This window comes from Macaca thibetana, chromosome 4 (assembly GCF_024542745.1).
Source record: "Macaca thibetana thibetana isolate TM-01 chromosome 4, ASM2454274v1, whole genome shotgun sequence".
NCBI lineage: Eukaryota > Metazoa > Chordata > Mammalia > Primates > Cercopithecidae > Macaca > Macaca thibetana.
The window spans coordinates 57,545,105-57,557,209 of NC_065581.1; the positions used below are offsets into that span (position 1 = coordinate 57,545,105).

Here is a 12,105-nt window from a genome sequence, read left to right on the forward strand (position 1 = left end):
TCTGGTTTTGAAGAATTCATGTAATTGGTTTTTTGGGTTTTTTTGGTTTTTTTTTTTTTTTTTGAGACAGAGTCTCACTCTATCACCAGGCTGGAGTTTAGTGGCAGGATCTCAGCTCACTGCAACCTCTGCCTCCTGGGTATAAGCAATTCTCCTGCCTCAGCCTCCCGGGTAGCTGGGACTATAGACGCACACCACCATGCCCACCTAATTTTTGTATTTTTAGTAGAGACGGGGTTTCACCATATTGGCCAGGATGGTCTCGATCTCTTGACCTCATGATCCGCCCACCTCGGCCTCCCAAAGTGCTGGGATTACAGGCATGAGCCACCACGCCTGGCCTGTAAATTTTAAAGAATGGAATTTTGAGGTCCCCAGTGCATCAACTGCCACCAACTTCACAGCTATCCCTACAAACTCAGTAAACATTTTACAATTAACAAGCGATGGCCCCTGCATCAATGACTCCACAGTCTACTAACAGCATCAGCACCTTCATGTACACTGCATCCCATTAGAACATCAAGTTCTTCAATGTCTTCCCCACCTGCAGTGTACACTGATGGTTACATTTCTCATAACTTCCTGCCCAGTAGAGTTTTTCCCAATTTATATAATCTCATTGCCCCTAACAAATACCTGCCCTGTCCTTCTGTCATAACTCCCTCCTTCATTACTGAAAGCAAAATATCCATCTCTGCCACTACTACCAAAACTCTCAGCCCAGAAGCACCTTCTGCCTTCCAAAAAATACATAGAACAGGCATCCCATTTTGATGCCCTAAGTGGGCCATCAGCCCCCAGTAACTTCTCATTCACACCCTTCTTTCATCTATCTTCCCTTTCTGCTGAGTCAAACATCTGGTATGGGCAGTGTCATCTGTATAGGCATTCGTCTTGCTGGAGCCTCAGACCTGCGGAAAAGTTCTCAACAGGGCAAGGAGGCAGGCCTCAGTGACTAAACATTTTCTGGTCTGCCTTGACTCTCCAAGGCTACCCCTGCTCACTCTTACAGCTTCCATCCTCCCTCCGCCTCTCCTTTCTCACTCGACCCCTTGTTCTTCAAAGGCCTGGGTGAGACCAGCCAGCATCTCACAGCGGAAACCAGAAGCAGCTCAAGGCTGTTGCCCCAGAAACCCTGACTAAAGAATGGCTGGCTAGGCACTGTTTGTTTTTCCCGTAATCAGAAAATCCCATTGGGAGGACAAAAAGGGGGTTCTCAGCTGCCTTGATGGCTGGAATCTGGGCTGGTCCCCGCCAGCCCCCTTGGAGGAAAAGAAAGTACCAACTTTGCAATATAGTATAGGAGGCAAAAAAAAAAAAACTGTGGAAAGGGACCTCCAGAGTTAAGAGTGGTAGAGAGGGAAGGAAAGGAAGCCCGAACCACTGGATGCAGAAACAAACCTAAAGAACACCTGGCCTTCTGCCTTTGCAAGAAAGTCCCCAAGGACACACTCCATCCTTCCCTGTTACCATTTCCAAGATGGAAAAAAAAAAAAAAATATATATATATATATATATATATAGAGAGAGAGAGAGAGAGAGAGAGAGAGAGAGAGAGGGAAGAAAGGAACAACCACCCCTGGAAGCACCTCTCATGCACAGGACACATACACACAAACCACACGGGGGTTCGAAGGTTGATTTCCACAGTGTTCTCAGCTTTCAGCTGGGTAAAACAAGCCATCACTTCTGGTTCAGCTTTTAGGGCCAATGCAAGGCAACACCGGGTAACACAGAACAGAAACACTGGCACATCTCATGTATTAATTAATCAGGAAGGCGTGATGGCCAAACCCTCAAAAGCACTAAGGACAGAAAGCTGCTATGGATACGATGATGCAGACAGAGATGCTACATTTAAAGAAAAACAACATCCAAGTTGCTGGAATATGCTTTGCAATCCTGGGTACCGAAAACCGTGAATCTTCTTGAGTTAAATCTGCGTAGCTCACTGCCCCTGGGCAAAAATGAAAATAAAGGCTGCTCACTTCCAGCTTCCCGCAAATATACTAGCAATCACTGCAGCTAATACTTTCAGAATGTTACGGTAACTAATGCAGTAAATAGGAAAGTTTAGTGCAATATTTCCTTGCATTTCAAAGGAATCGATTCATCCAACCAGAAGGCAGGGCCAAACAGCTTAGTCACCAGCAGGCTGGGCAAATGGCTCTATCAGTAAAACAAGGCATAAAGTAAACATGGTCATCATCCTCCCCCACCTTGAGCACAGATTCCTGCCCAGTGCATCAGCTCCCGCTATGGCCCCCCAGGAAGCAGATGGGCGAATTTCCGCAACTCTCTTCCCCCACTCCATCCCCTTCCCCAGATGCTCTTACCTGCTATCCGAAGCACTGCCCTCTCGGCAGGGTCCAGCACTGAGCCCCCTTGAATCTTTCTTTTCGACCTCTCATGTTTAGGCAAATTCCAGGGTAAGGTGTCTCCCGGAGCTGGGGATGCGGAGCCAGATTTCTGGCTGAAATCATCCTCATCGGAAAAATCCGCAGAGGAAGACATAGAGCAGCGATAGGACGCGTTCCCGGAACTCTACAGAGAATGACACAGAAAAAGCATTAACAGCAAAATACTCACATATGCTCATCGATTTAAACATCCCCACCATCACCACCGCCGCCCTCCCTGCCCCCAAACTGGGTCTGGCATATCCTGCACCATCCTCAGAGCTGAGGGAATATACAGAAACCAAAAAAATGAAACCCGGGGCTCACCATCTTTTCTTGGCCAAGTCTCCAATCGTAAAAACAATACACAGGCAGTTCCAATACATGAAGATTTGCACGGAAGAAGTGTGTGGCCTGTGGTCCGGCCACCAGCTCACAAATGACTGGCCCAACAATGAAGCCAGAATCAACAGCCTTCCTGTTACAAATCTATAGTATTTGGCTCCCCCACCAGGACAGTAGAAACATTTTCCATTGCTAGCCTGCTGGTTAATTCATTAATGCAACTAACTCGAAGTTTCGAAAACAAAGCACAAATGCAGGATGTTGAGTCCCAACTCCTTTCCGCTTCAAGTCACCTCACCACTGGAGACTCTGTTCCGACCGATTTTAAGCCCCTGTCCTCTTTATTTAATTTTCTTCATGAGACTGAAGCAGGTTCCCAGAAAAGAGCAAGGAGGGAGGAAGGGCTGATTCTGAGAAGAGCCTTTTCTTAAGACTGGGAGAACACAAAAGACTGTTTTCAGAAGCCTATGGCAGTGCCAATAAACAAACATCTGAACTCGGTTTAGAGTTCTTGAGGTAATTTAAACTTCCAGCAAAGTAACAGCTGCCAATAATGTAAATGAGAATGATGCAGCTCAGTGACAGGAAACAGAGCTCTTCTCAGCTCCTGGTCATTACACTGTGAAATGAGAAGCATGATGCTTTTACCAAAGCACTTGGCCTGAAGGTTAGTCCTCCCTTCATCTAGCTGGAGCAAATCTGCAGGGTCATGTCTTGCATAAAAGTGTTATATCTTCCATAGAGGGAAAAGGCACAAGGTGTTATTCCTTCCTTCTTTGTTGGGTTGTGTTTGTGATTATTTAGAGAGCCACTGGCTTACTAATGAAACAAGGATGTTGACTATCTCTGCTGCAAAATTATAAACATAACAACACATCAAAAGGAAGTCTTGACTTTCCTACTGAGAATTCTACTTCGCTGAGACTCATGGTAAAGATGCAAAACTGGTATAACTCGAATTCCTGAAATGTAACTTGCAGCCATGGATTCCCAAGAAGCAAGTTACAGGCAGAAATCAGTGAGGCATGCTCCAATTTGAGCAAAAACACTGGGCTTCCCACAAAAGCAGTGGCAACTGCAGCACAAACAGGCTATGTGAGCCACATCCCAAAACACTCACCCAAGGCACGTGAAATAATCTCTAATTGCATCAGGACTACTAACCTTATCTCAATCTGTTTAGGCATGTGGCTATGCATGGTCAACACCATTATTTCATTTTATTTTTCTTTTTTGTGGGCACATAGTAGGTGTAAACCCCATTCTTTTAGAAGTTCACGTAATATTCCCACAAAGTGAGGTATGTAAGATGTAGCTCTCTATTCTTTCCCCCTAAAAAAGCTGTCTTCCATTTAACTTTCCATAAAATTTCACCATCTTGACTAATTTATTTAGAGTCTGTATATTTTTCTAATGACAATAAGGTATTAGGAAAACTTGAGGCAAAAAGTAAATAAAATTGATTTTCTGTATTGTAGCTACAATCCATAGGGAGTTGTGAGTGGCATTAGGTCAGTCACAGCATGCTATTATCAACCCAATTTATTTTCCATGCTTTTCTGAAAATCCATCTTGAGCTTTCTGAGATTTTGTTTTTGGCTGGCTCTGTATAAAAGGGTGACATTCTTAAAGACTTTTAAGAGTGTATTGGGTTTCTTTGGCCGCTTTCTATCTTCCTAAAAATGGCTTCCTATCTGTCCTTACTTAAGGTCATCCTTTATCTGTGAGATTATATTTCTTGTTACCTGTACTATTTTAGTGAGTATAGTAATTTGATTATTTATCTTTACAGACAGATTTGGAGAATAACTGTTAAAGAACTGCTTTCTAAAACCCACTGGTTATTGATTTTTGTAGAGTAAATTTTTTTAATGGCCTGAGTCTCAGCTGATTGAACAACGAAATGTGATTTATGCCATGACATAAACACCATTAATCACTCATAGCCAGATGGGAACAGTTACCACCCCTGGACCCATGGGTGTTGACTGGTGCAGCCTCTAATCTGGTAGTGTCATTGGTAAACAGATAAGAGAGAAAAAGAGGAAAAGACAATCAACAACACTTCTTTCAGCACTATATCATAGGAAAATATGGACCCCACACACACACACAAACTGAGGGAAATCATACATATTTATATGTGGTAAAGTCTCTCCCAGGCTACATGATCCAAGTGTTTTAACAATTAAAGTATTGGATTTTTTCCCACAAAAATTTTCATGAATACTTTTTAAAAATATAAGGTAAACTATACAAAAGTAGGCCCATTTGAACCCTGAAAATTGGGAACAGATTTAAATGGAGCTGCTTTAAAGTGGATTGATCCTAAAGAAAACCTATTATATTCTTTATTGATTTGAAATGATTTGCCAAATCATGTTACTATCTTGGGGGCTAGAGAAGAGTGTGGAACTACAGTTCCCTTTTGTTTTAAGAAAAGCAAATATGTTCTCTCACCCAAAGGCCAGAGTCTAACCTTTGATGTGGGGCTTGGAAAGGCAGGACAAAGGAAGAGGGCTCCTGTAATCAACAAAAGCCCCAGGTTCCTATCTAGTATTCCACTACTGTTGCCTAAGGTTTGATTCCTATTAAAATACAAATATGGGAGCTATGTCCATCAATAGGAGACTGTTTAAATATAGTTATATGGATACCATAGTCTACTCTATAGCAATTAAACAAAAATGTTATTGTTATATATTTAGTAAAGAAGAAACAATTCATCAAGAATGATTTCTTAAAATATGTGCATGTGCATATACATGTAATAGTTACCCATATGTAAGTAGCGATTATTTTTGGGTGATGACTAAGATTCTGAATGAATTTAATTTTATTCCTTATAATATTTTAATCCAATACAAGTACATAAAAAGATTACCAAAAGTAAAAAGATTTTATGTCAAGGGTTAGAGAAAATATGGACAACTCTATGAAGAAGTAACTAAGTCAGTGTTTTTAACATTTCTGGGCTCATGGGCACCCCTGAAAAGTTAATGAAATCTATGAAAACCTCTTTCCAGAACAAAGTACAAGAGTAAATACATGCAAAACTTTGCATATCATTTTATGGGATTCACTGACCCACTGACCCCAGGTTAAGACCCCAATTCACACCATCATTTGTCATCCCCATTTGGCATGTATGCTGAAAATAAGAGATACATGAAAGAGCTGTGGAGTAGGGGGCAGAGTAATTTGGGTAGTGAAGATAAAGCTGGCCTAGGTCATAATACTTTTTAACAGTTGGCCTTTTTCATAAATGACCATGAGCTACTTCTGGACTGATACTGAATCTCTGCAACCAAAAAAGCACTAGATGGTTACAAGCCAAAAACCCTGTACAGTAAATCCTCGCTTAAAATCATCAATGGGTTCTTGGAAACTGCTGCTTTAAGTCTAAGGACATATAATAAAACCAATTTTACATAGACTAATTAATATAAGTGAGAGTTAAGTTCCTACAGCAAATAATATTTCTGGTCATAAAAATATCACAAAACTTCTAAGAGAAGACCAAAACACTTCTAATATTAAACACTGAAATAAATGTGAGTTATACATACATTTATAGAAGATTAATACAAAATAAGATAATTATGTACCCAATTTTTGGTAAATCAGTAAATGACGGCAGTCATCGGGGTGGGGGGTTAAATCAAGGAATAAATGTTTGCAAAATGAAAAATATAAGGAGTACCTCCTACCGCCATGCAGTTCAAAGCCAATCACAAATATGGCAGACCCACTGAGCACTTTCATACCACATCGTTTATTGTCATGCATTTGTAAGATTATTGTAGACCTTACAAATTTTTATTTTACAATAATTTGCATTTATTCATGCGTTCCTTTTCCAACCTGCTTATTACAGTTCAGGATCAAGGGTGGCCAGAACCCATCCCAGCAGCTCAAGGCACAAGGCAGGAACCACACCCGGACAGGACACCATCCCATGGCAGGGTGCAATCATAATCTATGCCCACAGTCACTCAGAATGGGACCAATTAACCTCATGTGCACATCCTTGGAATGTGGGAGCAAACTGCAGCATCCAGAGAAAACCCACGCTGGCATGGGGAAAAAGTGTGAACTCCACTGACAGTGGCCCCAGCCAGGAATTGATTTTTTTTTTTTTCTCTCATCAACATTATAACAAAAAGACATTGAACAAAACACTATTCAAGGACCTGCTATGTTGTGTCTTCTACAATTTAGTTATTAAAGCAGTTTTAACAATTGAATTAGATCACCAAAAGCTTTAAAATGACTTTCCTGATAGCCAATTCATTCACATGGTATAAAAACAACCCAAATCTCCTAAAGCCAGGATAATTACATAATAACATTTTCGGAAGGGGAACTGAACAATACCTTCTTTAACTGAAACCCCAGTGGGGGATCTGAGATAAGTACAATGCAACTGCCTAAATTGAATGCTGCCCAGCCTTAGCACCCTGATCTGTAGGAAAGTGCCAGGAAATTGTCTTGGCAATAGGCATTCTCTACAGGCAATGGAGAAAGAAGTGCAGAGATAAGAGTTTGCAAAGTAGCCAAAAGTTTAAATCCCAGAGGCTGAAAAGTAAACTTTCACAAACCCACATATTTATAACTTAAGCACATTTCTGTATGTGTATTTCAAAATATTCACCAGAAAAAAACCCAAAAATAGAAAGCACACAAGGAAACAGAAAAATCCTGATTGTGAAGCATTCTACAAGACAACTGTCCTAGATCCGTCAAAAAGGTCAATGACACAAAACATACACACCCAAAAAGGAAGAATTGTTCTAGATCTAAAAGGACAAAAGAGACACAACTAATTCATGAACCTTGGTTGGATTCTGGGTTGACTCTTTTTTAAAAGCTAAAAAGACATTTTGGGGACAACTGTCTTTTGGGGACAACTGGGGAAATTTGAACATGCAACATGGATTGTTTATTAGACAATGTTAGGAAATTATTGTTAGTTTTCTAAGGTGCAATAATACTATTGTGGTTATGTAGAAAAGTGTCCTTATCCATAGGAGATGCAGGCTGACGAAACCCAAGATGTCTGCACTTATTTTTATTGTTTCAATAAAAACAAGGAAAAGTATTAAATGTGATAATAGGCTAACAATAAGTATTCACTGGTCTACTCTTTCAACTTTTCTATAAATCTGAATCTTTTCAAAATGAAGAATTGAGGGGGAAATAGCAAGGTTTTTTTTTTGTTTGTTTGTTTTTTGTTTTTTTTTTTAAGAGACAAGGTCTTGATCCATTGCCCAGGCTGGAGTGCAAAAAGACATGATCATAGCTCACTGCAGCCTTGAACTCCTGGGCTCAAGAGATCCTCCCACCTCAACCTCTCGGGTAGCTGGGTCTACAGGCACATACTACCACACCAGGCTAATTTTATTTTTTAATATTTTTATAGAGACGGGGTTTCCCTATGTTGACCAGGCTGCTCTCAAACTCCTGGCCTCAAGCGATCTTTCTGCCTTGGCCTCTCAAAGTACTGGGATAACAAGCATGAGCCACTGCACACAGCAAGGTCTTTTGCGCTGTGTTTAAGTGTTGCTTAGTCTATTCCTGTGCTCACAAAATCAACATATACAGGTTGCAAGGACAAAGTGATAGTTTTGATCTAAGAAATTTCTCGTAACATTTCTTCATAAACACTTAGAGAAGCACTAGAAGCAGTGGCCTGTGTCAAGAAGTCACCAAAGAAAGATAATCTGCTTGCCTTAGTCCTAAGCATAATTCTAGACAGAAAAATATAAAAGAAATTCCTCTGCTATTCATTTATTAATAATGTAAAATACAGTGAACACAAGATAGGTTCAGTATCACATAATTTTGATATACGAACAAAAACAGAAAATTTTTTCTCCAAAATTAGGAAAATTAAAGACACAATTTTCTTTAAAATTCCCTTAGGTAGGTAGGTACAAATACTAACTTCCTCAATGTTGTATCAAAATATATGTTATAGCCCAAAACTATCATTATATGACTAGTTTTTTACTTAGAAATAAGTTAGAAAGCAAGAGCACATTATCTGATTTTAGAGGTCCCAAGGAAAATAAACTCTACCACAAATAAATAGACGTAGGAGAAAACAGTTAAGGAAAATGTGCTTAACTCCTTGAAGAAAAAATGAGATATGGTAAATTTGGGGCAACTTGTGCTTGCTTCAGTTAATAATTTTCAAAACTTGTTGAACAACTAAGGTATGAAATCTTTTACCAAATAAATAGCTCTCAGTTAAGTCTTACCTGGAAACCACCTTTAAGTTGTAAGTAGGGGAGAGGGGGTCTAGTAGTGAGGCCATTAGCTGGTTCTCACTCTCTTCTATTAGGGGAGATATGCAGGAACCCTTAACTCCAAGAGGCAGAAGAGCCTGGGTGGAGGTGAGAGGAAGGGGGATCAGAGGGAGAGGAAGCAGGTTGCTGCTAAGTTCTGACTCAAGGGAAGCAGTGTCAGGCAGAGTTAAGGAAGTCAAAGGTTGCTTTCTAGGTAGAGAAGCCCAGTTCATCAGCCTATGAAAGAACACTGGAATTTAGAACACAAATTCTTTCTAGGGTATAATGATTGTACACTGGTTAGTGTTACTTAGTACTAAGTAACACCAAGTTGGACACCAAGCTTGCTGATGGGACAGAGGAAGGTTGATTTCATAACGTAACTATCATGAATAATGCTGCAATGTCTATGGGAGTGCAGATATCTCTTCAACATATTAATTTCAGTTCCCAATAGGTATATCACTTTGAATCCTAGATAATCAAGGCTCAGCACTAAGACATTCTGCAAGACTTCTTCCTTTCTTTCAGTTTAGTATATTCTATCCAGATGCCTCATTTATTGGGTGATTATAATTTAAGCATTTTCACTAAGTATTTTATTTACTACTCACTGAAATCCAATAAAGAAATGCACAGTTAGGGATATTAAGTAACTTGTCCACAGTCATTGTCAGTACAAGGTGCAGCCAGGATTTCCATATAGGTCCTTTTGACACGAAAGCCTGTGCTCTTGACCACATGTGGTCCTTGGCACTAGGGGAACATATACTCACAGCCCTAAAGATTACCATATATTTGGGGATCCCAAAAAGACTAGACCTGTTCTGGGTTCAGTACTAGGGCCAACGCATGGAAATGACAGGTATCAGTTCACATCAAAGAAAAACCATTCAAAATGCACAACTATAGTACTCCCAGACTGCTTTGTGTATAGTAAGCACTCTCCTATTCCAGGGGACCAAGCCTTCGCTTACTCTGTGGTCTCTTTCCACTCAAAGATTCTTTGGTCCTATGTGTTCCCACACCTCCATAAATCTCCCCAAACAGATTACATATAAAATAAAAACTATGCAAAGTATCAAAATACGAAATTTTTCTAAAAATGTAAAAAAACTTTCAAAAAATTTCAGACATCTTTTTTTTGCAAGTCCACCTAATCCCAATCATATGAAAATTATAGAAATAGAGACATCAGAACTAGTTTACATTTGAGTATCTACAAATAGTTTTTCCAACCAAAGGAAGAACATTTTAAATAACTTGCCTAAAAGAAAAGCAAACATATCTCCAAAAATAGCCCCACAAAACAAATGCATTAGGAAGACAAACTCTAATACTGAAAACATACATTTAACTAGAAAATACTTAATCTTATAGTTTAAATGGATGTTTATGTCAGTTAATTAAAAACATGTCTTAAGTACCCATAGGCTTCTTCCTTAGAAGGGCCTGAAATCTAACTGGGAGAGCAGAAGTGACAAAATAGCCAATTTATAATTAAATATCAGTCATCTTATCATCACTTGTTAGGCTTAAAAATATGTATTTTGGTGGAATAGTATAAATACATACATAAAAATATGGCTCACAGTATAAAGTTGATGAAGAGAGAGAGGCTAAATCAAGTCGAGCCTCCACAGTCCCTTCAGAAGCCAGGCTGGAGATACAGTTCCCCAGCTCCCTCACTTCACTCTTCCAAGAGTATCCTATCCAAAACTGTTCACTGCTGATACAGCCATCATTGTAGATGCACTATGGCTGGCCTACTCATTTTTAAAAACAAATTAACAGCAAACACGTAAAAATTGGCAATTTTCACATGAAAATTCAGATGTGGAATACTGGCCCTAGTGGTTTTCCCTTTAAAGAAAGGACACGTAAAACACCTGTGCTTTCCAGTCTGACACCGTCCTTGCATGTATGATACCTGACCCCTGGAGACGTATGACTTTGGAGACCCTAGCATGAAGTAAGTGATGGATGACATTGCTGTATTCAGAAAGTAAAGGAAAAGATAGAGGAGGAGAGGTAGGGATCGTGATAATTGATAGAATGGAGATGAAATTTTTAAAAATATGAAAACTGGAGAAGAGGGGATAAAACAAACAAAAAGCTTTCAAAATATTTCAGTTAAATGGACAACAAACAAAAATAGATAATTCTATGTTTCTACTGACATCCAAGTGTTCACTTCATTCTGCTGTATCCCCAAACACCCTGGTTAACATTTCCAGTGCCCAGGAAATGGAAGAAAGCTGTATGACTCATGTAAATGCTGGCTCACGATCCCCACGAATCTAGCTGGACCCACCCACCCATCACTACTGCTGATGACTCCCTGCTGGTTTTTGCTCCCATACCTACCCTTGGTCAACATGTAGGAAGCATTAGTAAATTTTAGCTCTTAGGTGATGTTGTCTATTCACACTTGTTTGATCCAAGGGTAGATGATTAAGCCAACATAATTGTCACTTCAGGAAATATAGAAACTAGAAGTTATTGCAACTGGGTCACCTTAGTAACAGCTCTCGGGATACAAAGTCCATGAGTTCCATATCTATCCCTCCAAGCTTGGTTGTTAAACCTCCTTTGAGATGTCCCTGTATCTTTCCAATACATAACTTTTTGTAATTCAGAAGGTTTTTTTCTTTTAAATTCATTGTCTCCGTTACTGGAGACAACAAAAACTTAGACAACCATGTTAGTGTAAATAAAAAAGCAATTATAGATATTCAGTTCTTCCCTATTGACACATAAGCAAAGTTATGTCTTTATACCTTCTTTATGCTTCCATTTTCATTACCTGTCTTCATTAATGAGACTTCAGAAAATTGCTTTTGATAATAGCTTTTACACACTTACTCTTTCACTTCAAACAGTAGGTACTTAAGTGAAAGAATTACTTTTTCATTAAAAACAAAAACTTTTATTATTGTACAGAAACAAGGTCTATGAAACTTTAAGTGCCTGGCACTCCCACTGCCCTCTTTTGAGGAAAGCAGGGCTGTTCCATGTACATTAAATGCAAACAATTCGGTTGCTACCTTAAGCCACACCCAAGTGGA

At 39.5% G+C, this 12,105-nt stretch overlaps 2 protein-coding genes across 6 annotated transcripts in view; one reads left to right on the top strand and one right to left on the bottom strand.

Annotated features, from left to right (window-relative positions):
* DST (dystonin) overlaps positions 1-12,105 on the bottom strand; it is a 1,587,602-nt gene that overhangs the window by 385,180 nt on the left and 1,190,317 nt on the right. For 3 of the 5 annotated variants that reach the window (XM_050788765.1, XM_050788756.1, XM_050788755.1), the window contains exons 1-2: positions 2,730-2,884; positions 2,340-2,547 (exon numbers count right to left, since the gene is read on the bottom strand). In XM_050788765.1, coding sequence (XP_050644722.1) covers positions 2,340-2,547; positions 2,730-2,732 — 211 coding nt within the window. In that variant the 5' untranslated portion in view covers positions 2,733-2,884. Of the gene's footprint in view, positions 1-2,339; positions 2,548-2,729; positions 2,885-12,105 lie in introns of those variants that run through there. The other 2 variants (XM_050788752.1, XM_050788754.1) reach the window with 1 other exon arrangement.
* Positions 1-12,105, top strand: part of ZNF451 (zinc finger protein 451) — a 376,340-nt gene that overhangs the window by 53,816 nt on the left and 310,419 nt on the right. The window lies entirely within an intron of this gene.